The sequence below is a fragment of the Thalia democratica genome, chromosome 5 (genome assembly GCF_965202585.1).
Source record: "Thalia democratica chromosome 5, ktThaDemo2.hap1.1, whole genome shotgun sequence".
NCBI classification, from domain to species: Eukaryota; Metazoa; Chordata; class Thaliacea; order Salpida; family Salpidae; genus Thalia; species Thalia democratica.
Genome location: NC_139169.1, coordinates 80272055 through 80298773, shown reverse-complemented (window position 1 = coordinate 80298773; position 26719 = coordinate 80272055). Strand labels below are relative to the sequence as shown.

Here is a 26719-nt window from a genome sequence, read left to right as displayed (position 1 = left end):
TAAAACGTGTAAAAATAAAAGTTTTATTTTAAAATTTGTTTGACAGACTTTAGAAGATAATATAAAATTTTGGTTTGTAAAATAAATTCTCGAAAGAATAAATTCATTATTTCTCCTCTAGTAGTTGAGATCTCTTTATTTGTTTTCTTAAAACCAAAACATATAATAAAATATTGGTTTTTTGAAGAGATTTCATTGATGTTGTTGTTTTTATTTAAACTATAAACAGTTTATGACTTTTAATCATTTCAAAGTTTATTAAAACCTTGTAGTTGGGTGTTTTTTTTTATGAAACTTTATTTAAACTACAATCTTTTTTTTTTTGCACACCAAGTAAATATAGATTTTAATATACTTAAAAGAATGTATAAAACAATAGGTTTTTAAAACATTACTTAGAACGCGAGCTTTTGAAAATATTTTTTAAATATCATTTTTGCTTAAGTTTTTTAGGTTTTTAAAATTTACTACTGTTTTCATTCATATACTTTTAAACTAAGCCTTATAACTAATTACTTATATTTTTGTTGAGTTTTTTAGATGAGGTCAGAACATTTGTTTTAACAAAAAATAACTTTTTCGGAAAAGTGTTATAGCTGAATTTAGTTTTCTAAAGTAAACATCAAAATGCAAAAAGAAAATCAAAAAAAAAAATTTGTTTTATGTTTTACATCTAGTGTTTTGGCTTAGTATTAAAATAACTTCATCAAAGTACTTACTCCCAGCTGCTTTTGAAGTTAATTTCTTTTAAACTAATTTTCTATAAAATTAAACTTTCAATATTTATCAAAAAGTTTAAGTTTAAAAACTTGCTTTGTAAAGATCAGCAGAGTTGCCATAAGTTAAACTTTCCGACTTTTTAACCTACTTACGCTAAATTATACATTTTAAAAATCATTGTGTTACACCCATCTTTAAAGAATTTATTGCGATAAATTTACTGTTTTTTGAGGTGTATTTTAGTGGTTTTTGAATAAACTACAATATTTTAATTACGTTACAGTGGTCTTCGTAATACATTTAATGCTTGTAAATTTGTCCGGTGAACCGAAGCATCACTTATCCAGAAGAGCGAATAGCAGAATAAAGACTCTTCACTAATCTTCATCAAGATGACTCATCACCCAAAGATAAAGGAATTCAAGCAGCCCGATTTTGACTGCGGCCAATCTTTTCCTTACTACCATGAAATGCCCCCTGAAGACATTAAAGGCAGCGAAGGTAAATAAAGTCTTTTATTTATTAAAATTAAATTTGTGGGTATAGCTTTTAAAATAGTTGAATCCGAAATAAACTAGTATACTTACATTTTCCTACCGCGACCATTTCCCACCTAGAGTTTTTTTTTTACATTTGTTTTTTTTTTTTTTTGTTATTTGTAAAATAAGTATTTATTAAGTATTTACAATCACTTTTACCCCTAAATCTTACCCTTGGTCGGTTAGCGGTTCTCAGATTTGATTGGGTGCGAAATAATCGCGGGTTTCAACTGAGCGGTTTCCAAAAAAACTATAAACTTATTGTGAATGTCATTTATAATAAAAGATAAAATATTTAGCAGCGTTAGTTTTCAAACTTAAACTGAATCTTTCAAGTAAATAAATCAAGAATAAGTAACGCTTATAGTCATATATCAATGCTTCTTTGCTGTAAATTTTAACTGTTTAAATAAAATTTTACCCCACATACATACTTTCAATATAAAATAGCCTAAATTGATTAAAATATTGTTAATCATTCGACCATTTTCAGCTTTAAAATTTCATTAAAAAGGTTATATTGTTGCAAAAAAAAAATTGTTTATTGTAATATGTACTAACGTTTATTAACATTAAACTAATACAAAAACATTTAATTGAAAAATTCGTAATATTATACTTCAGGCAAACGAGTGGAGGTAAAATGTCGCGTGGGGGGAACCCCTTTTCCGAAAGTGTCGTGGAAGAAGGGTCAATGGCTGCAATTGGACGATGGGGGCAGGTTTGAGGTGACTTGCGACCCTGAAACTGGAAACAGCATGCTCGTTATCAAGGTAGGGGATTTTTTAATAATTTTCATTTTATTTGCTGTAAAAAATTCTTACTCTTTTTATATAACTTCTATTAGTTACTTTTAGGTTAACTTTGTATTAATTTTTTAAAGTGTAGATAACTTATGTGCTTTTTTTTGAAATGTCTTACTTAAAACTTTGTTTACACAATTGAAAGTTTTGGGGCTACAGGAAATTTCTAAAATATAAACTATAATGTTTAATATACTAATTACCTCGAAAACTGTTTGCGTTTGAAATAAAATGTCAAAAAACTGCTTAAAAAATGAAAATGCAGAGAAACTTCTTTAAAAAAGATTTTTAAATTTACTTATTGTTTTATAACCGAATATGTCCAAGCAGATAATCTTTTATCTGTATTTGCAAATGTTTAAAGACTTCGCTAAACGAAACTTTTATCATAATTATAAAAAACTCATTACCAAAAAGCTAGCACAAAATATTGCTTTAAAAACTTTTCATTTTGTATACTAATATACTATTTTAATTAAATTTAATAAAAAATATTTGCTAAGTTTTGATTTGTAGAGCTTGAAATATACTTTTACTCTTTTTTAAAATAAAAACTAAAAAAATTAAATGTGAAATCAATTTATGTTGTTACTAGGTTTTTGTGCAATAAAACAATGGCAAAATATTTAGTTATTGTATACTCAACGATTGTATATTATATTTTTTAGCTATTATACTTATTTTCCTAATTAATCGAATATTTTTTTCAGGCTTGCAGAATGTCAGATGTGGGTAAGTACCGTGTGGTTGCCACCAATGAATTTGGGGAACTCCCTTCTTATTTCCACGTTCACATCGACAAAACTTCAGATTCGCCCAATCTCGGATTCAAGGCTAAACTCAGGAAAAGGTTAAAATAAATATAAATGTATAATACTTGTTTTTATTTGAGTTTTTTTTTGACTAATACCAGGTTTAATGCCAATTTATAACATGTTTTAAATTAAGCTTTTAAATTTTGTTAGCTTTTTAAATACATATATGTAAAACAGGTTTTCTACGTTAACTGTTTAACTTAGATAACAATATATAGAGATTCATACTAAAACATAGTAAACTTATTCTATAATAAACAGTATTTAAATACCAGGGTCGATTAAAAAAAAAGTTCTAAAACACCTGTTATTTGTTAAAACATACTGATTACCTTAAAAATAATTTTTTTTAACAACACTTTAAGCATATTTTCAATTTTTAAAACAAATTGTGTTTTTGGAGAAAGTTTTTGTTTTTAGAGTACTTTTTGTTTAGTACTTGAGCTCTTATATAGAAAAATAAAACTTCTGTGAGAGCGCTTGGTAATTATTTATTGTAACTCTCCTCAGTTCTTTTTACATTTTGAAATATTTTTATTGTTTAGAGCAGGGTTTCCTAAAGTGTTCCAAAAAGGGTCTTAGGTGTTTTTAATGGTAGTTTTGAAACTTAAAGGGGGCTTTTTGAAAAAAAAAAGTTTAGAAAACCCTGGTTTACAGTTATAATATGTTCTGCTGATAACATAAAAAACGTCCATAAAAAACTTCAAACTAAAAAAAATATAATCATTTGTTAAAAAAAATCAATGCACTTAACTCTTTTAATAAATATGTAAAAAGTGCAAGACATCTTTGAACTACACTGAGTAAAAATAATAAACTATTTTGCTTTTAGAGTTATAAACTTTCAATTATCAAGCTATGTTCTCAACCATAGTTTGCGAATCTTGGTTTATTAGGTGTACCATTATAAAATAAGCTTCTCTAAATCCAGCAGTTCTTTAATTTATAGTTTTTTCGCTCAATTAACATACAAATATTTTTTTTTAAATGCCCACCACATTAACAAAAGCTATATATATAAAAAGGTTGTATCATGGCAACAATGTTTTCTCAACTTAGCCTAAATGAATTTTTTAATTTTTACATAAACTATAATGTACAAACAGAAAAGTCAAGCAGAAGGTCGAAGTGTCGCCGGAAGAAAAGGAAAAACAAGTTCTCGATCTTTTGAAAAAGTCCAATCCCAAGCATTATGAGAGGATCTGTCTCGATAACGGTTTCTTTGATTTTAGGTAAAAGCTTTCTAAACAGTAATATTTATAACTGATTACTTATTTGATAACATCAGTAATTTGTAATTTTGAAATTTTCTCAATAGTTACTGCGCATCTAAAGGCCTTTTAAAGTTTTACTGCTTAATCTATGACACTTAAAGCCATTTTCAGTTATATCAAATAAAAGTTTCAAGTTTAAATGAATATACAACTCGCTAGTTATTTTTCAAACTCTTCATCTAACACGATCTTTTTCCAGGATGATCTTGCAGAAGTTGAAGGGAATGAACAAGGTGGAGCACGACGAGCCGGAAGCTGAGACAGTGAGGGTGATGAAGAAGCTGAAACACGTCATGGCCAACGACGAGGGAACCGCCGTGTTTGAAACTCACCTGGAAGACGTGAAGCCGGATACTCCCATCAAGTAACAAGTTTTACGATATGTGTAACGATGTATACGCTTGTAAGTATCAAATTTTATGATATGTAGTAGTAAACTATATACACATTATCAAATACAAATTTTGTCTACTTATAGCTCGTTGGTATAAATTCCGCCAAGTTTTATACTTTTTAAAGAACTCAGTTAGAAAAAATTTACAACTACAAGTCTATGTATAAAAATTTAGTACTACATATATATATATATATATATATATATATATATATACATATATATGTATATACTACTACATTTTGTAAAATAACAGTTTTCACAGCCAAACAACAAAAATAAACAAGCGTTATAAAAATATTTATACTAAGTTATTATAAGTATATCTTTAGTAGTTTGTACTTAGTATGACATAAAAGAAACCAAACTGGTTTTTTGATCTTTGCGTTACAAGTTGCCACTTAAATTTTTTTTAAATATCTTTTTCAATATAAACATTTTTTTTCCAAATAAAAAACTTTATTAAAACTTTTGCAACTACTAATACTAAATAAGATCTTTTACTCTTCTATGTTTACTGACAAAACTTTAAATTGAGTAATTTAACAAATATTCTACCCGCTAGGTGGCTTCACAACGGAGAGCCGATCCAGTTCAGTGACGATCCGGACGTTGCTAAGAAACACGAGTTCAGGAAAGTGGGTAACGTGCACCAACTGATTATCAGGAACGTGCACCCCGACGATGCCGGTAACTACACCATGGAAATTGGAAAGGAACGATTCGATGCTGTGCTAACTGTGAAAGGTGATTAAATTGTTTATTTTTTAAGATTACTACTATAAATGTTTTTATTAGCACATATTAGAGTTCAAAACAGACAGATAAATAGTATTGTAATACTATCTTCCAGTTTAAATTAAATAACTTAGGCCACAACAGCAGACTTTTAATATCAACGATTTTATTTGTTAATAACAGAGAAACCTTTGAAATTCGACGTTGAGTTGGAAGACAAACAGAGCAAGGTTCACGGAAGAGTCATGTTCTCGGCAGTGATCTCCCAGAGAGGAAAGAAGGCAAAGTGGTTTAAAGATGGCAAGGAGATTGACATCAGACACTCCAACGGAAGAATTGAAGATGTAACTGAAGGAAAACAGCACAAGTTTGTTGTTAAAATATTTGTATTTAAAAATAAAAATAAAACCTTGAGAATTGTTATGTTATTTTTGTTAATTAAAAGCTATGTTTTAACTTAAATTTTTTATGAAGAGTAGTAGAAGAGATTGTTGAATAAAACTAAAAGTACACTAATAAAATGTCAAATGCTTTTTGAATGCATAAAGTAAATGAGTTTTTCGTCGATGTTTCATAACTACTTTTTTTTTTGCAAATAAGTAAACAAATTTCACAGGTTGATAGTACAAGAGCTTGCCATGGATGATGCTGGCAAATATACTTGTAAAATTAAAAATATCGAATCAACCGCTTCACTTACTGTAACAGGTACTTAAAAGTTCACTAACAGCTTGTTAATAAACGTGTTGCTATTAATGACATTGATCTTGTTATTTTTGAAATATCGACTGAAAAAAGTTGTTTAAAAAAATAGCACAAAACTAATAATTCTTGAATAAAACAAGAAAAATCTAGGTTTTTCTTGAGATCATTTTGACTAATCAAACTAGAAACAAATATATTTTTTTGTTTTTTTAGATGCATGTTTACTTTTTTTACATTTTAGACACAAATTCTTATTCTTTTGAGAGCGAAGAAATAAAAATTGAGCAAATAAGTGAAATAAACTCTATTGAATTTGAGGAAGTAGAAATTGAAAAGGTAGTAAAAAAGACCCATAAAGACGTAGTAGTCAAAGATGTTTTCAGGCATAACTGGACTAAAAAACTTACCCTCAATAAGCCTGTACCAAAAAGTCAGTTATGTTTAGGTACTAATCAAAAATATAAAAAATTAGCTAAAGCGGGTTTTAGGTTTAAGTATTAAGGTAAAAACTACAGTGTATATGTTTACTATTAAGTTGGAAATGTTCAAAAAACTTCAGCAACTTTTTATTTTTGTTTGAAGGATTAGGAAAAGTATTTTAGGTTGTCTGAACTATGTGGTTATGGGTGTATTTACAATTTAAAAACATACAGGAACAAGCTATTAGAAGTTTAATGACCGAGAGGTTTTTTTTATACATCTAGGTACTAAAACCAGAATATTTTGAAAATTTTCTTTTTTGTTCAATAATCTTACTTTTATAAAAAGCATTAAAAATAAATTATGTGTTTTTGAACTGATCTTTAGAGAAGCTAGTTAAAACTAATTTGTATCTACTTACACCAGAATCTTTCCCAAAGTTTTGAACTTGTTAGACGATAATGATTGGATTATTCGATTTTAAAAAACGATTTAACAAATTATTAATCGAAAACGTTTAAAGTTTAAAATACGAACATACGAAATAATACTTCTACTTCATTCTAAAGAAATAAAAAAAAGTTCAAATCTATAATCATGAAAGTTTAGCTTAATTGCATCTTAACTTTTATAAAAACTAAAAACTGATTGCAAGTAAACAAAAAATTTTTAACTTTCAAAAAATAGCTATTACTTATGTTTGAGACCCGCTTTTGTGATAATCATTTCATGTTTTTGTTTGAAAGCTTAATCATCTTTTTTACAAATATCCATTAATGTACACATCTTGGTTGTTGAAAATTAGAAATATTAAATTCCATATGTTTTTTTTTGAGTTTCAACAACGTTAAAAAATAACTTCAGTAAAATTTTATAACTTTGTAGTATGTATTTAGTATTAAACTAATTTAATAAGCATTGTATTATCATCATGAAAAATTTTAATACCAACATGACGTTTTTGTGTCTATTATATTTTTTTTCGTTTAATATATATTTTCGTATCTTAAACTTATAGCGTGAAGTTAAAGCTTGTGGTTTGCTTATATTGTTCATAATATTTTATTAAAACGGCATAGCATATCTCACATGTTAATAACGACTGACAAATTAGTAATTTGGTATTGAGTTAATGTTAAGCAACAATGAACACAACATTTAACTTTTAGAATAAAAAGTCGGTTTTCAAATATGCATGTATATCACAAAACTATTTCAGCCAAATTTAATAATTTCAGCGCCATCTCTGAAGTTCAGGCACAGATTAGTGAACACAGAAGTTGCTGAGAGGGACACTGCCATATTCGATTGTGCGGTTAACATGAAGAAAGCAGCCGCTAAATGGAGGATCAACAACAAAGTTATCAAGACTGGTGGAAGGTAGGAATAAAAACTAAATAAATTTCAAGTGTAAAACATTTCTACAATATATAACTTATGTACAGATAATTATTTTATTTTATATTTTAAAGAAGCCTGTTTGAAAAACATAAAAGTCCTTTTCTGTAACTTTGAGAAATCTCCATAAATAAAAGCTATTAAAAGAGTTTACACCAAATTAATTTTAAACTAACTATTTCTGTTTACTTTTATGTTTTCCAAACTTATTTTCATGTACTCCTTTATTAGACATCGACACTTTGTAAACATATACGCCCCTTACTAGTTATTGTACAAAAAAAAACATAACACTTTTTATGAATATTCAAAACTGACAAAAGGCGTCTTTAAATTTCATAAAAGGTTATTTTTTTAATTAGTTTAGCAAAATTTTACCTGTAGTTGTAATGTTTGTCAAAAAACGACATACAAGTATACTATATGTTAAAACTAGGTTAAGAAGATAAAAAAGATTACTACAATATATTAAGGTTACAGTATTTCAAAAATATATAAAACCTTCTTTTTAAGTGTTGAACAACTCAAAGTAATTTCAATGTATAATGCAAAATGCGGTGAATAAAATAAACCATATATCAGCGTCACTATCTATTTATAGACGACTAAACTTTATTACGTCATATAGACCGTGCTTAATGCTCGGCCGATAAGGTTTAGGAAGTATTTAGCTTATAGTTCAAACATCTAACTTCTTACCTTGCAACAAGTAGAACTTGTAAAATTCTAGTTTAACTTTTATGAACCTATATAGTGTGAAAAAAAACTGTCAACTGTCAAATAAGTCCCTTTAGTCCCCTAATAACTAGTTTTACTAGATTATTCTAAATCTAAAGCAAAGTGATTATTTCTAAAGATCAAAACTTTTAATTTAGTACTTAAACTGCTTAAATAAGAGTTATACAAACGGTTATCCATAATATACTGCCAAGGTTTTAATATAAAAAAAACTTTTACATTTTTATTTAACTAAAGCAATTTAATACTAAGCCAAAAAACTCAAATAGTAATTTTAAATTTTTAAATGCTTATATTATAAGCCAAAAACATTTTTATGTACTTCCAATATATTTTTTAAACATTTTATGCAAACATGCAACATTAATCAGTTTTAAAACATGAGACACTTTAAAACTACTTTTTAGAATAACTTGTAACCACTTTATATTTACTATTGTATTTTAATAAAAAATTTATTTGCAGATACAAGATTACAAGTGGTGACATTCACAAGCTGGAAATTAAAGATGTCACGTTGAAAGACAACAACGCAAAAGTTGAAGTGTCGTTTGGTGATTCCAAGTCAAAAGCAGTGCTTCATGTTAATGGTCAGTTTTTATTGGCTAGAATCTAAATCAGGGGTTTAAATAAACAATTATTTTTAAGAAGTTTGAAATGGTTAATACTTTAATTTAGATTTGGTTGCTTGTTGAAAGCTTTTTGCTATAAAGTTTTATAGTTTCATTATCCTTAGAATAGATTTAGTATTTAAACACAATAGTTTATAGTATAAAATGTTACAACTTCCTTTATTATTTAAAAACGATCTAATATTAAAAAAACACATGTGTTGAACAATAATCGTTACTAATATTACAAGAAAAGCTATCTATGCACACCTTAGATTTAGAAAACTTTTTAAAAACTATATTTTCAATTTATAATGTTTTAATTTTAATTTGAAATACCAATATAAATCTAAATTGTTTTATTAGCAAAACCGATCAAGATATTGACAAAATTGACGAATGTGAGGTGTAAAAACGGCGTGGATGCTCAATTCTCTACTTACTTGGATTGCAAAGACGACAAAATTCCTTACAAGTGGTTTAAAGACGACAAACCTATCAATGTAAGTTGTTATGTCATGTACGAAGTTGTGCTACCTAAATGCTTTGTTAAAAAAATTAAACCATATGTGTTTATAAACTAGTTTTAGCTTTATTTATTATTAATATAAATTAATTTTCTAATTATATTTTGTACAATAGTTTAATGCTAGAATTCATAATAATCCAAAAACAATATATTTTTTTATATTTGACAATGTGCACATATTTTTGAACAAGAAATATTTTTCAAATAAATTCCCCTTAGTTGAAATCGAAGAGGTACGAGGTTTCAAACAGCCAGGGACGGTACAGATTGAAGATTAAAAAGGCCGGTTTCGATGATGAGGGGCATTACAGCTTCCAATTGAGAGGAACTCACCAAGAAGCTACTCTCAGCATTTCAAGTTAGTTGGAAAATATTTAGTGTATGTTTCTTTATTTGACAATAAAGCAGTATTTTAAACACATATCATAAGTGTTAGATTTAGATAATTGAAACTCTTTCAAGTTAGTTTATTTTAAACAATTTTTTAGTGTGTTTTTATGTATATATTAGCTTTTCAAATAAGTTAAGTGAAGTATTTTATTTTAACATGCATTAGTTTTGCTTAATTTTGAAAAAACTCTGTCATTGTTCCAAAAAAAATTCAACTGCTTTACTTTTAAGTAATTAGCTTTTATTATTTAAGTAACAAAAAAGTTCGGCTATAATAACATATATTAGTTTAGCGAAGTAGAAAAATAAACAATCTAAAACATAATAAACCATTTGTTTTTAGGTCCACCTTGTATCAAACAGAATTGGTTAGACTTGCTGAGAAAGACACCAATGAGAGCTAAAGCCGGAGACAAACTCGAAATTGTTGTACCTTGGGAGGGTAGAGCTCCTGTTATGTGGGTTTCGTTGTGCTTAAACATTGACATATTTGTGATAAATTTTAAATGCTAAATGAAGTATAATTGTGAAACTTTATTCAATAGCTATAGTTTACTTGCTAAAAAACCTTTTTTTTACTAATACTAGATAGATAAATAAAAAAACATCAATTGTACAGCAAAAAAAAGTCTTTTTTAAAGTCAAACCTAAAAACAAGCATTGGTTATAAGTTTTATGCCAAAAGAATTTTTTCTTTTCCAAACTTTAAATACCTTGTTTTAAAAGCAGCTAGGTTTTTAATAAATGCAACTTTTAAACAAAATAATTTGACTTCTTCCTAAAAACAGGGCAACTTGGAATAACGGTAGAACGACATTGAGCAACCACGGTAGATTCAAGATGATTGTGGATAATGATAACAAGACTGCAAAGTTGATAATAGACCCTGTTAAGAAGGATGATAGTGGATTGTATGAAGTCTGCATCAGTAACGATTGTGGTGAACAGACAATTGAGATTCCTGTGGAAGTTCTTGGTTTGTAGGATTTTGTTTTAGTAAAAGATTTCAAAAAAGAAACTAAAAATAAATAATTCAAACTCAGATTAAAATTTTATAATTGACTTAAAAATTCAAACATTTTATCTAGATATACAACAATAAACTGAATTCAAATGTAAACTTCATTTTTTAATTATAAATGTTTTTTCAGACAAACCAGACGCCCCCTCAGGTCAACTGGCAGTATCAGACATAAAAGCGAAATCTCTGAAACTCAACTGGAACTCTCCGATCGATCACATGACTAAAGTAGATGGATACGTTATTGAAATGAAAGGTTAGTCAACACTTTAATTAATTCAACTTCTTAAAATATTATCAAGTTCGAAATTTTTGTACTACTTTATCAAGTTTACTTTATATCTTTTAGTAAAACACTTTTTTATTTAATGTTTATAAATCATTGAGTAAACATATTCAAACGTTTAGAGACTTAAACATCAAAAGTACTTAATGAGTATACTTTTAAAAACTTAAGCTTGTTTTTTTTTGGTTGAAGTTATTAAAATAATGGTAATAAGAATAATAAATAATGCACAAACAGAAAATAAGGCTAACTAATAATATTATTTACAGCTATATCTGTTGTTTTAAGTTTTTTCTTTTGTATACTTTTAAATTAAGACTTTGCCTGACAATTTAGTGGTAAAATTTAAAAAATCATATTTAGTGAAAAAGTTTAAAATTTTTTAGACCTATCACTATACATTTTAAAAATTGTTTTTAAGTTTGAAAATATATTAATCGTTTCGTTTATACCGAACAATGATAATTTCTTCAATCCAATTACGTCCCTGTTTTCCAGACCCGAAGACTCACAAATGGGCGAAAGTTGCCGAAGTGCCCAGCGACACGCATGACTACCCAGTAGACAATCTGAAGGAGGGCGAGGAGTATCAGTTCAGAGTGATGAGCAAGAACGACCAGGGTGTTTCCCCTCCACTGGAATCAGCACCTGTCACTCCCCTCTCGCCCGGGGAAGCACCTAAAGTCGACCCCGAGGTTTGTGACGTAATTGTTGACTTAATTTGCTATGGTTGTTTTCATTTTGTAATTATTATCTTGAAGTTTGATAGATCAAAGTTTTTATATGTTTACAGTTTATAAAAAATTTTTATAAGTTTTCCCATATTATACTTTATTTTTAGAATAGAGTTTTATGCTGTGCTTATTAAACTTTTCAAGATTCGAAAAACAACTTTAAAAGCTTTAATGAACTAATATTTGTTATCTAAATAAATATGTCAAAAATCTTATTTTGAAACCCGCCGTTTATTAACAACGTTGTATAAAAGTAATATATTTAAAAAAATAGTAATAAAAATTTATCAAATAAACATTTAAAGCTCTTTTTATTTCAGGTATTGGAGCACTTCGAACACAACCCGATATTCGTGAAAGCAGGAGCGACTTGCTCAATTAAGATACCGTGTCAGGGTAACCCCCCTCCAAGTGTCATGTGGCTCCACGAAGACGATGAAGTCATTCCCAGCAAGGTTTGAAAATTCCCCTTAATAGTATTTTGTTGATTTGGGTAAACGATATCGGTTTTTAATATTTTTGTTTATCAGTTTTTGTTTTGGATGCTTTAAATGCATTTGGTACTTAAGAAACTTGATAATAGACTCTTTTTAAAGGATTTCATTTAAGTCTTATTTTTCTTAATTAAAAACCTTAAGAGTTAAAATGTGATTTTTATGTTTTTATAATGAAACAAATATACTTTGTTTTTAAATAACAACCCAATTTAGGAACATTTATTTACAAACTATCTTACCGATACGTAGAACACACATATAAAAAAATAAATTTGTTTTTAAACAGAATTTGATCTATACTTTATCGTAAACACAGTTTTCTTTTAGGTATTATATGTTAAAATTAACTTGATATTAATTACAGCATCACAGAGCAACAAAGCTGTCTTCAATGAACGAAGTGGAATTACGTATTAAGAAATGCACACCAAAAGACGCTGGGCAATATGAAGCTAAAATATTCAACAATAAGGGAGGAATTGAAGTTTTTGCGCATGTTGTTGTACTAGGTAAGCTTTTTTTTAAAGTTGTTTTAATTTGTTGTTGTATTTGTACTTATTGATATTTAAAATGAAAAGCATGCTTTAATTTTATTAACAACTTCTAAGCTAATTGGGTCACGCTACTAAAAATAGTTAGTAATAATTGATGCACTCTGGTATTCTAGAGTAATTACTTTATTTTTTGCTTCTTTAAACTGTTATCTAAGAACCTGAAAATAAACTTATGTCCGTCTAATAAAAAGGGTAAAATAATTATACGGTTTTTCGTTCCTTTTTAATCTGATTAGTAAAAAAAATCAGCTTAATGCTTCAAAGCTATGTGTAACTAAAGTACATTATACAATGAACGAAAAAGTTTGGAACTAAGTATGAAAAATTAAAATAGCGCCCGGAGTCACAATCCAGTACAAAGGTTTCGAAATCGAGCTAATTGAGAGCGACATAAATAAACTATTGGCCCAAAATCAAGTAAAAGTTGAAGAATCTTCAGATAGCGAACCTGAAAATCAACCAGATAGTGTTAAAAATGGCAAGTTGCTAACGTTTATGAGCCAGCTTAAATTTGTAGAATGTGTCAAGACTTTTAGAGTCAAGACTGTTTTTATGCAGAATATAAACTTTTCTATACTATCTTTCTTTTGAAAGCCTAAGTTTTTTAAGATTCTCGATAATAAGAAAAACTTTTCTGTTTCAGTTTATATTTTATGCATGGTTTTAGCAACTAACAATTTTAAGCTGGTTCGTAAGCTTTACTAACCTCTGCTATATGCGTTTTTAATTTATTTAGATATAATTCAAATAGCTGAATATTTTAGCAAAAAGCTGCATGAAGCCCCTCAGTGGAAATTTATTTAGTTACTCAAATATTAACCTATTTTATCTATGTAGAGATATGTATGTTTAACAATACTTATAAAACATAAACAAATCTTTCATTAACTAAATGTAAAGTTTTGTAAATAATTTATTATCCACAATATATGCTTTTAAGCAGTTATTTTAAAGTACCCAGTTTTAAAATTCTTAATACATTTTATTTTACTTTGTAATTAGAACTTTGATATTTAAAAAAACTATGATTACAGCTGGTGTTTTATCCAAATAGACTTTTTACTTGAACTTTAATAAACACTTTAAATTATTCTAATAAAAATGTTGCTGTAATAAAGATTTTTAATTTACTTTCTATATAAGGTTGGTTATAAACTTACTTTAAAATTTAACATCTTTTGTATCTAGAACTGTACAAATTATAATGTTTTCAAAATTTTACTAAAATTAAGATTCTGCCACAAGATAGATACAAACATACTTAAGCTATCAATTATTTACAATTCTAACAATACTATAATCATTCAATTACAATTCAAAATGCTATTGTGAACCTAAACTGAACATAATATATCTACATTTTCATTTCACTAATAATAAAAAATATTTTATATCTTTATTACAGAGGTACCTGATATGTCGAAGAGCAAGATCAAGTTCGACAAGGTTACAGACAATAGTGTCAAGATCTCTTGGGATGCCCCTAAACAAGAAGAAAAAGCTCAACCAATCAAAAAGTACGTAGTCGAAAGATGCATCGCTGACAACTACGAAGTTTGGGAAAAAGTTAGTTTTTGTTTGTTTTTTTTAATCTTTAATGTAGTATTGACATTATTTTTAGTTTGGAAAAATTTGATCTTATACTACTCGATAAATTTGTTAAAAGTAATTACTATCTAATCAAAATATTTAAACCAAAGTATGCTTAAGAGGTATGCAATAGTTTTCAGTTGTTTTGAAATAACAAATAAAACAGGTCTTTTACAAATAAAAGTCTAGTGTTTATTTAGTTTTATTTAAAAAGCAACCCTAACTTATAAATGTTTAATAAAAAATAAACATAATAAAATCTAAGAAGTCAATTTTTTAAGTTATCTTAAAAAACTTTAAAAGTTTGTAAATTAAAAAAAACTTGGCTAAATATTTAATAGTTTAAAATTATTTTAGTACATGGGTATTATAACAATAATAATAATAAATATGTCATAAATTTTGTTATAATTAATTAATTGCGAATATAACATTTTATAATTTTTTAGATTTTTAATATTTTAATATCTGCTATATAAAAAGCATTTATTGTTGTATTTTTCATATAAAAATATTTGAATTTGGCCGATTGATTGCTACGCTCAAAGAAAAATAATTTCAAGTTTTTTTTTCCAAAATCAGATATTAAAATATTAAAAATCTAAAAAATTATAAAATGTTATACTCGCAATTAATTAATTATAACAAAATTTATAACATATTTATTATTATTATTGTAAGACAATAAATACTTTTCTCTCTAGGTTGGAGAGGTACCTGGAGACAAGAACGAATTTAAGGATGACAAATGCAAGGAAGACACGAGATATTACTACAGAGTCTCTGCTGTCAACGACACTGGAGCAGGAGCCCCCGTTCAATCATCTCCAGTTACTTGCTACGCTAAAGAAAGTTTGTGGAGATTAGTTTTGATAAACAATGTTTTTATATAGATTTTTAAATATATTACTACTTAAGTTTATCAACTCATATTTAAGTCACTTAATTTATTATTTAAAAAATCCTAAAATTAACAATCTAGTGTTTACAATACAATTTGTCAAGCTTTTAAAACTATTACTGATCAAACTATATTAAAAACAAACTTCTATAAAAAGTTTTATTAACTGCCGAACTAAACTATCTTTACACGTTAAAGTCTTAAAACAAAACCAAAGCAAAAAATTAACAAATATCTTTAAAAAATAACATAACTTACATTTTATATAAACGTTTTGCGTTAACTATTAGTAGAAGTTTTTACAACCCAACAGTACCACCAAGTGTTGACCCTGCGGTGTTAGCAGCGTTCGCGAAAGCCCCCATGAAAGTGAAATATGGCCAGACGTTGAGGATAAACATCCCTATGTCACACGGAAACCCACCACCTCAAGTTACCTGGGAAAAAGATGGAAAACCCATTGATGGTTTGTTGATTTTAGTTTCTTTTATCAAGTTTTGAAAAATAAAAAATGTTTTAAGAATATTCTAACTGTTTTTTATATCTTAGATATCTAAAAAGTATCAATGTATAGAAAAACTTATCTAAAACTCTAAAAATTATCTTATCTACATTAGATTTTTAGTATATTTAATAGAAGAAACATTTATTTAAAATTACATTAGTTTAAGTAAACTATGGTAAATTACAAACACTTAGTAAGAAAAATAAAAAAATACTGTTTTCAAGTTTAATAGGGAACTGCTATATGTTTTGCTTATTTTTGATATAAAAGAAAAAACTAATCATTTGAAAAATTGTTTTGCTTATAAACATTTGCATTTGCTAATAATCAATATTAAGTATAACAACCTCATTAAATTCTTAAGTGTCGTGTTTTAGATTCGAGTATTTATTTTGCCTCTTAAATAGTTGTGGTAACATAAAGCCATTTAATAATTGTTAGTCGAATTTTTATATTTAATCAGTTTCAGTATCAAAAACTTATACCGTTTAATTTAAAACTTCATACTTACATCATAAAGAGTTAACCGCAACATCTTATAACGACGTCATACTTAATTAGCTTTGAGAGATTTACACCGCGTGGCTTAACGTTACTTTAATACACTAATTAGTTAGAATATAGCTTTTTAAACTTTTTAAAACTATGAACAATATTTAATATTTTTAAGTTTATAAGAATTTTAAGTACAAACTAGAAGCTTTCTAAACAGTTTTTATTTCTAATCGGAATTTAAAGCGTTTGTTGTCAAACTAAAACTGTTTTATAAAATGTTTTTATAAAACTTACTAGTGGGTACGACACGAACAAAATAATCTCTTGTATTACTCTGGTGTAATATGTTTTTTTAAATTTAAACTTTTTGTTGAGTTGTTAGACGAAAATATGGTTAGTATAACGTTTTTAAACTAGTGCTTTTTTCTTCTTTTTATTGTCTTTTAAAAATGAAACACATAAAAACAAAGCTAATAACAATCGTTAAGTTGATTTTTTTCACATAGTTTAAAAGTCTTGTTGATACAATTTTATAGTTAGTTTGAAATGTTTTTTATATTTTTTGAAGTCTACATTTTTAACTTTTTGAGTAATTAACAGACGACGGCCACCGCATTGTAGTGGATCACTCTGATCACGATGCAGCTCACTTGGGAGTTCACAAGTGCAAGCAAGACGACGCAGGAAAGTATGTCTGTAAGATCAAGAACTCTGCCGGAGAGGTACGCATCCCTGTCAATGTTGAAGTCATCGGTATGTTGCATATGTTCTTATGCTTCTTAAAATTTCAAGTATTTAAGTTCAATATTTAACAGTAAGCAGTAGTTTTGTATATCACAATGTTGTTTTTTTTTTTTGTAATTTTTTTAGTAGTATAAAGTCATTTTTAAAATATTTTATTATATTTTTGACCAAGTTTCAAACAACTACATAAAAACGAAGTTTTATACCAAAAGTATATATTGAATTAAACTTTATTCTCTAAAGCAGCATTTTAGTTTTTGCTTATATATGTACTCTGACTCAAATTCTATCTAACTAGTCGTGCTAACGCAACAAGCAATAAGCTAACTTGTTACTTATTTTGACGTCATAATCATCACAGCGCCACCACCGAAGATCAAAGGCAAGCCAAAAGTGTCCAATATTTCCTCCAAGGGAGTCGAACTAGAGTGGAACCCCGTTGAGGAAAAAGGAGGGCTGCCCGTGGAACATTACGTCGTAGAGAGGAAAGAGGAGGGCAGGAAAGTGTGGACTAAAGGTGACGTCATAATTAGATAAACACTTAAATTTAGCGAGTATTAAAAAGATTTTATGGCAATAAATGATTTTTTACTCGTTTTAATCTAAGTTTTCTATTTTAAAATTTAAAATAAATATTATCATGAAGTTTTTATAAATATTTAAATAAGATTTTAATAAACAAACCTGAATTTTTTTGACTTTAATTATTTTGTACAGTCGGAAAGACGCCTGATGCAGCAACTTGCAAGTTTCAAGTCTCGGGAATACCCGGTAAAAAATACCAATATCGCATCAAGGCTGTCAATGCCGCAGCTGAAGGAGAAGAATCTGATCCTACGGAGACTGTTCAGTTGAAGGATAATTTCGGTAATTTTCAAGTTTTAGCTAATTCTTTCATTCACTATCTTATCCATAGTTGATGATTAGTTTAAGTTTAGAACTTATCAACACAACTATCAAACTAGAAAAATATTTTTAACTACCATGAGTTACAAGAATATATTCTTTAATGTTTTGCAAAAAAAAACTTACTTTCAGTATTAAGTTTACTCTTATAATATACAATTCCTAGCATTGGCATCTAATTTGACTTTATATGTGGTAAGAATTCTTTTGAAATTTAAGTTTATTATCACAGATAAACCAGGAAAAGTAACAGGAGAAATCCAATTAGTTGATTCAACAGACGAATCAATTACAATTGGATGGGACCCCGTTAGTAATTTATTCATAATTTTTTCTCATACTTTTTATCAAAGTAATACTTTTTAGTTTTTATGAGCTTTTTACTCAAGTCTGTACATAAAAAGCTTTATACTTTATAATTAATTTATAAATAAAACTTATTTTAACAAACTTTGTTAACGGTTTTAAAAAACTTCTACTTTAAAACCTATAAAAGTATAGCTGAATGATAGACTTACGAGCATTACTACATTTCTTCTTCAAGATTTTTTTTTATCAAAACAGTTTAAAAAAATTACCTACTCTGAAACAAAACTTCACAGGTAACAGACGACGGTGGTTCCCCCTTGTTGGGTTACGTTGTCGAAAGGAGGAAGAAGGGACAGGCTTCCTGGTTGAAATGCAACGAACCTGAAGATTGCAAGGATAACAAATTCAGGGTTTGTTTTTAATTTTGAAATGCTTTTAAATAAATATTTAAGAAAATAAACAAACTCATGTATTGTTTTACATTTCGACTCATTTTCTTTGTTTTATAAATTCCTTTTGTAAAGTAAATTTAACTAAAATAAAAACTATATATTTTTAAATTAATACTTTAATACCAGCTTATTTCTTAAAAGTTTACAGTTACCTTAATATTAAGTATTTTATTTGAAAATAGTAATAAAAATTCATAGTTTTTTTACAAATACTTAAACTAAAATAACGTTTGAACATTTATTAAACATTTTTTTTTGAAAATATTTGTTACTTATTAAATATTGAGTAATTCAATAAAATTCTGCTACATTTAAAAGCTATACAAAGAAAACTTACTAGTAGGCAAAAGTTTACAACTTAGATTAAGGTTAAAAAGGTTAACTAATTAATTTGTCAATGTTTAATCCCTGCCTTTAGTTGAAGAATTATGCAATTTACATTTAGTAGTGCTTTAAACTTTTAACTAGAAATTTATCATTATTAAATAAATAAAATAAATTAACCCTTATAAAAGTACTTAGCTGTAGCTTCTAAAATTGAAGTGTGTATAACAGCAATAGTAAACTTATCGCACATTAAAAATGTATTCTTTGAAGTTAACTAAATATCACTAACTATAAGATTTTTGTTTTTGTATGTATTCGATAATCTTTTTTATCTATTGGAAATTTTCGTAAAGCTCTTTTTTTTACTAGTAGGTTTTTTCAGGATTTATAAAACCTTTAAACTACAAGAAAACATTTAACCAAACTGTCAATGTGTTATCGTTTAGCAACTATGCAACGTAAAAGACTTTATAATCAGTTAAAATAAATCAACTTTGAATTTTAGCAATTAATTACTGTATTATTTCCTTATTTATTAAACGTGTTAGCGAAGTATTTAAAAGTAAAAAGGTTAACAAGTTTTATTAAAAAACTACGATTAATCAAAAATAGAATTTAAAACTTATTTGACAAACAAGTTTTAATTTGGAAACAAAAATATTTCTCACTTAACGCTACATTAAGTCAGATATTATTATTTGAAAGCTGTCTAATATATTTAAAATTTCTATGGAGTACATCGTTGTTTCAGGTCTTAAACTTATTGTTTTACTTTTCTCATTTACTTATCATAAAAATTTGTATGAAAGCAAGACTTTAAGTTTACTTAACTTTAAAATATTTAAATTTTTTTAACAACTTGTTATGTATTTCCAGGTGGGCAGACTTTTAATAAAAATTGTAATGATTACCCATTGGACAATCTTGTTTGTTTTTTTTTTTAATAAACTTCTCCACATTTCCAGGTGGGCAGACTGCAGAAGAACGCCGATTACGAGTTCCGTGTCTCGGCTGTCAACTTGGCTGGTGAGGGGGACCCGTCCGTTCCTTCCCGCCCTATGACGTCACAAATGCGCATGACTCCCCCTGGCGAGCCGACAAACTTCGAGCTGAAGGACAGCACCAACACCTCGGCGACTTTCGGCTGGAAAGAGGCGGATCTTTGCGGAGGAAGCGGAATTATCGGATACGAAATCGAACTTAAAATGGTTTTAATTGAACTTAAAGTATTTATTAAGCTAAAAAAAAATAACTTTGTTTGTTTACTAAAAATATATAACAGAATACATTTCATTATTTTTAAATTTATTTAAGTATGTACTTTCAAGTAGGACTCGTCAGAAATAGTTTCTTACTGAATTGGAATGAATACAAATTGAAATAAAATTATACTGAAGTTTAAAGTTTTAAGATATAAAATGACGTAATGATCAAATGTTAAAAATTAAATAAGTGCTAATGCTAAACAAATTTGGTATACTAATAAAATTCGGTAGAATTAAAACAAATGGACCCCTTACACATCGAATTTGTTTGTTTAGAAATAAAAACCAAAAAGGTTTACTTCAAATGTAACTTAATGTGGTTTGTAATCAATAGTAAATCATTTATTTAAAAGTAATTAGCTGTAAAACAATTTTATGAGTAATAAAACAAGTTATTTTATTTGAAAACAAGTCAAAATTATTTGCATAAACTAAAATATAAACATATTAAAATACCATTAGCATTGGTTTATTATGTTTAAAATGTATCTAAAACCTATAAAAATAGATGACTCGGGGTTATTAAAAATAAAATACTAAAGCTGTAACTATTTTAAAGGACGGCGAAGACAAATGGACCCCTTACACATCGAACCCCGTGAAAGGTAACGAGTTCACAGTGAAGGGACTCGAAAGAGGCAAGTCCTACCAAGCCAGGATCAGAACTGTCAACCACGGTGCCAAATCAAGATGGTATTACATGAACAAGAACTTCTTGATGTGCGCTACTGCTAGTAAGTTCTAAATTACAAGTTACTACTAGTAAGTTAATGTTTAAACTAAAACGTTTAGTGTTGATCTAGTTTGTGTTTTTCTTGATCTTTTATCAGTTTATACCAATTTTTGAAAATAATATTTTGTCTTTAAATTTGTTTTTCTGTTATCACTAAACTGTAAAGTAATTGTAACACAAATTAAAAATTATTTTTTTATAAAGTCTAAAATTTTGTCCTAACCTAACTGTACTTAAATCTACATATAAAGTAAGTGTTTAAAATCCTTTGTAATACGTGCTTCAATCAATATTGTGTTACAAAAAGCAACATTCAATACTGAATAACGAGTACTTATGTAGAAAAATTATTATAGTACCTTACACAGTTTTTTATGCTATTGATTTAAGAAAGTACATATGAATTCAATGATAATGCAATTTTATTTGTTTTTCCTCGTTTTTGTAAAAAATCAAACCGAACTGTTATTTTGAACAACTTAAAAAATAACTAAAATAAGTTACTAAAGCTGTAATTTAAATTTGCATATATTTATACTGAAATATTTTTTTATAGTATCACCGGAATTTAAAATGACACCTGAACTGGAATTAGCTGCAAGGAAAGGACTCACTGTGAACGCAGGAACTACAATAAGACTGCATGTCCCATTCCATGTTAGATTACTTATAAAATAAATAAAAATGCGGCTACATTTCCATTACGTACTTGTTTTTAACTTTTACTGAGAAGCTAGAAAAGGTTTTTGAAATTCAAAATTTATTTAGCTGAGCTTATTGCTAACAGTTTTTTAATACTTTTAAGAGGATTTACGAAAATCAAACTTCCTATAATATTTATTATTGATCTGTCATACAATTCTCATACTGTTTTAAAAATTTGAATTAAAACTGAAAATAAGAAAGGTTTTTGACAAAAAAATAATTTCTTCTAAACTTACTTTTCAAATATTAATCTCCAGCAACCAACAAAATTTACTATGTGTCTAATTACTTAAAAAACTATAAACACAGTGACTTTATACTTATATATATTCAACATTCAAAACATTCAGGCGCGTCCACGACCCACGATAAAATGGACGAGGGACGGACTTCAGGTGGGGGAGGCGTACATCAACGATATGGAGGGAATTACCCAACTCCAAATACGGGGCACGAGGAGTTGGCACACAGGGACGTACACTGTGCAACTGGACAACGCAAGCGGCCGGAAGAAACTCGACATCAAAGTCACTGTCATCGGTTGGTTTGATATTTTATTAACCAGTTACTTTAGAAAGTTAGTTTTAAAATCATTATTAGAATGCAAAGACTTTATAATTTTTTCAACTTGTGCCCGGATTGTTCAAGAAATAAGGATTTTATTACAGTTCAAACTTTTACAATGATTTTTTTTTCGATGACTTTGTAAAATTTTTAGGAACATGAATGCCTCGTTGGTCTAATGAAAATTAACTTAAAAGTTTTTGTTAAAAAAATTAATTAAATAAGGTTACTGAGTTCACAACTTTTTTGTTTCATTTTCGGTTTAGTTAAGAAACTAATTAACTTTTTTTTTCAGACGTACCTTCTGCGCCTCAAGGACCTCTGAACGTTTCAAACTTGACGGAATCATCAGTCACACTCGATTGGAAACCACCCAAGCTTGACGGAGGAAGCAAAGTGAGGAGCTACTCCGTTCAGAAGCGAGAAGCCAAGGGAAGGTCGGTGAAAACATTGTTTTTTTTTAAATAAAGTTTTTTAATAGTAATCCTTGCATCAATATATAACCCTTTCTTTTCACATTATATTTTGTTTCTAAAGAAAAAAATTATTTTACAAGTTTGAATTTTTCACTTTTATTAAATAATAACAGAGATTGGGCAACAATATCTGGCAACGTGAAGAACTGCGTGTTCACAATTGAAGATCTGCCCCAATTGAGGAGTTTCTACTTCAGAGTGAAAGCTGAAAACGACATCGGATTGAGCGATCCCCTTCAGACTAGCGACATCATCTTCTTCAAGCGAAAACGAGGTTTGAATACAAATTTTGTTTATATAAGTTTTTATCTTTATTTTTTTAAAAAGCGTAGAAAAATTAAACGTTTTAAACTTGATCAGGCAGCTGTAAAACAAATATTTTTTTTAGTTTTTGTATTTAAAAGTAATTATAGAAAGTTCTTTAAACAAAAACTTGGTATTGACCATTCGTATTGACCATTCGTTTTTGTACATAGTTTATGTTTTGTAACAACTTACTACTAAATATTTTTTTTTATGTTAAAGCTCTTTATTTAAACAATCTATTGCTTTATAACTGAATTAGTAAACTGTGAAATCGTTATTTATAAAAATAAAACACTGATTAACTTTAGAAATTAGTTTTTATTATTTAAGGTTAAATCAACAAAAGTTTGAAGTTCACATTATTTCAAAGTTTTACTTTTAAGTTAAACAGTTTACGAAAATGAACAATGTAAAACCTACAAAAAACTTAACAACACATTACTTAAGTTAGTAACTATGTAGAAAAATGATAAATTATTAAGCTTCAAGACTGAATAAATTTATCATATATACTAATTCTGAACTCCTTTTATTCTTAAATTCTATAAAGTTTACTAGACATTTAATCTTCTATGTAATGTTAAAGCTTTTTAATAAATTTTAGCTTAATTACCAGATGTTTGTTTCATTAGATATAAAATGTATACATTGTCTTAAACGTACTAAAAGCTATTACATGATTTGCATTAAAAAAGTTGGAACTTTATGAACACTTTAATTTGTCATTTAAACAAAGTTGTTTTGTAGAAGTAGCTTTTCAATTCATAATAAAAAAGACTACTCATTTCCTTAAGTAATAAAAACTTTAGTTTAAGTATTACATAATTCTATCATATTATGCGTTCATTGTAAACTAAACATTATTGAGTTAATATAGTTTTACTTTAACGATGTATTAAGCTAAATTCCCAACACTGATTATAAAATTTTCAGAATGTGTATGTGTATATTTAAGATAAAATCTGAATAGCTTCTTGATATACTAAAAGAAATCAATAAGTGTAACAGTGGTATAATGTTTGTTTAAATAAAGATAAAAACTTAAAAGATTCTGATTTTTAAATTTAAAATATTTAGTCCGGATTTGCATCAGTTTCGAAACTTAAAAGCTAAGTATTAAAAATAAAATAAAATTAAGTTCGTTTTGGTGAAAGCCGATTATTTATATACTTTTACCATAATTTGTTTAGTTTATCTCCAGTTTTGTTAGATTCTTCTTTACTTTTAAATAAGCTTTATAACAGTCATTTTAACTTTTATCAACAGAAAAGGTTCAAATAGAAGACCTGAAATTAGACGAAGCAGATCTTAGGAAACCGCCTAAAGTAACTGTACCCCTGAAAGACAGATCTGTTCCTGACGGAGTAAAAGTCACCCTGAGTTGCTCTGTTTCCGGCAAACCTTATCCAAATATCAGGTTTATACATGATGAAGTAGCATAGCTTATATTTAAAAACAAGTTTATTAATGAATAGCATGACAACTTTAAGATGTATCAATAACAAACAGATGGACTAAAAACAACAAAGAAATATGTGACAAGAACATATTAAAGGAAAATGTAATTGGATTGTGTAGAATTGTTATTAAGAAAACAAGAGGCTCTGATGCAGGTGTTTATAAGGTTAGTTAAAAAAAAAGTATTTATCTTTGAATGATGCAATATTATAAAAAGATCTTTTGAAATTCAAAAAGGTTTAAGTATTTCTTATAACTTGCAGTTTGAAATTTTTATCTATTATAACCAACTGTAATATATTTTTTTTAAATACAATATTCACTAATTCATATTCTTACACAGTGTATTGCATCGAACGACACTGGAGAATGTGAAACAAAATGCACATTGAAAATTACTTTGTAGTTTTTCGTGAGGGGATTTTATAAATCAGCTAAGAATGTTGCGAGCGAGATATTTTAACGCTTAGGTTATTTTGCTTGTGGTCAAGCCAGTAGTTTTTGCTAAAAAATCAATTTTTTACAAGCATTTTTATGAATTTTGTATAATTACTTAAAAGTTTCTACAATGAAAAATAATATATTTATTTTTATCTAGATATTGTTTTAAATGTTAGTTTTGTTTTATTTAGATTGTTTTTCGCATGATATACTTTAGTCCTGAAAGCAAGTGAAACTGTAAATTTGTAAATAAGTTATTGTATTTTATTTTCGCAAAATTTTTATTTTATTGTATCTGCTTTTTTGTTGTACACGTTTTTAATGTATTTTGTATAATAACTCATAACCTATAATTAAGATATTGTAAAACTTGAATACCAGTTATCTTAGCTACGTAAATTTCATTTATAATCATTAAAATTTAATTGAAAACATGTTTTTAAAATAACCATTTTAGAATGTTAATAAAATGTTATTATAATTTTTGTTTTTTATATAAATTATATACTTTCAAAACTTTATAGTCGTGGTCGCCACATAACAGTCACGGGTCAGATCTGGCAAATACTTATTTATGAAAAAAATCAAAATGATTTCAATTAGTAGTTCACATAAAAAATAGAAAGATCTTGAGTTTTTTTAATTATTGATTTTTTATAAGGCCTTTGATATTCATCAACTACTTTTGCCCAAAGTGGCCAATACAGTCTACTTTGGCATACCCTGATATCAATTAGATATATTAATTTAATCAGAGTAACCAAGGTTGCTCATATCATGATTTTATTTTTTTCTGTTTTATTTTTTCACTTACTGTAAGTAAAATGCTAAAGTTCAGCTTACCCCTGCTTTCAGGTAAAATAAAATATTTTATTGTAATTTAAAGAAATGCTTTTTCCAGTTTAAATAAACTCGAAAATAAGTATTTAAACCAATATTTTAAGTATGACAACAGCCTTTTTGTTAAAACTTGAAAGTATAAACAATGGTTTTAAGAAGAAGAACTATAATAAATTCAAAAAAAATGTATAGTAATGAATAACACGATCTTTATAAAACTTTTAAAAATAAAAAGCTAAATATTCAAACTTAGCAACGTTTTTAAATAAGATAAAGATAATAAGACAAATAAAACTGTATAAATATTTTGTACTTAACCTAATATATTCAATATATTACATAAACAGTTTCCTAGATTATTTGCAACAAATTGTGCTAAATTTTTGTAGGTACTTTCATTTATTTATACTTAGCAAAAAATAGTTTCAATCATTTTGATAAGTATTTATTCAACCTAAAAAGGCTATACTATTTTAATTGAACAGTAAGATATTCTTTTGCTAGCTGACTAACACTTTTTTAAACAACAGTTGAAG

General features: G+C 27.3%; 1 protein-coding gene across 2 annotated transcripts; it reads left to right on the top strand.

Annotated features, from left to right (window-relative positions):
• The first annotated feature begins 1007 nt into the window (after positions 1-1007).
• On the top strand, positions 1008-25793 carry LOC145837096 (twitchin-like). Of its 2 annotated transcripts, XM_082944868.1 has the most exons (36): positions 1008-1221; positions 1884-2032; positions 2773-2912; positions 3984-4109; positions 4351-4515; positions 5111-5292; positions 5467-5650; positions 5900-5991; positions 7647-7788; positions 9010-9134; positions 9522-9658; positions 9904-10042; positions 10418-10532; positions 10863-11050; positions 11226-11351; positions 11880-12076; positions 12436-12570; positions 12977-13121; positions 13501-13644; positions 14572-14732; positions 15461-15608; positions 15971-16123; positions 17258-17410; positions 17763-17918; positions 18119-18268; positions 18540-18616; positions 18910-19026; positions 20361-20603; positions 21220-21394; positions 21950-22050; positions 22449-22638; positions 22958-23099; positions 23252-23412; positions 24711-24861; positions 24954-25068; positions 25246-25793. In XM_082944868.1, the coding sequence occupies exons 1-36, from the start codon at positions 1113-1115 to the stop codon at positions 25306-25308; spliced, it is 5196 nt and encodes a 1731-aa protein (XP_082800994.1). In that variant the 5' UTR covers positions 1008-1112; the 3' UTR covers positions 25309-25793. The 2 variants fall into 2 exon arrangements, with proteins under 2 accessions (XP_082800994.1, XP_082800995.1); XM_082944869.1 differs by lacking the exon at positions 13501-13644 and having other exon boundaries at positions 25246-25783.
• Positions 25794-26719: the final 926 nt, after the last annotated feature.

Excerpts from the sequence above, each read along its gene's own strand:
- LOC145837096 (XM_082944868.1), top strand. The coding sequence starts at position 1,113 with ATGACTCATCACCCAAAGATAAAGGAATTCAAGCAGCCCGATTTTGAC. Across the intron at positions 18,269-18,539 it reads TCAGTTGAAGGATAATTTCG|ATAAACCAGGAAAAGTAACA; the intron begins GTAATTTTCAAG and ends TTATTATCACAG. Across the intron at positions 22,639-22,957 it reads CATCAAAGTCACTGTCATCG|ACGTACCTTCTGCGCCTCAA; the intron begins GTTGGTTTGATA and ends TTTTTTTTTCAG.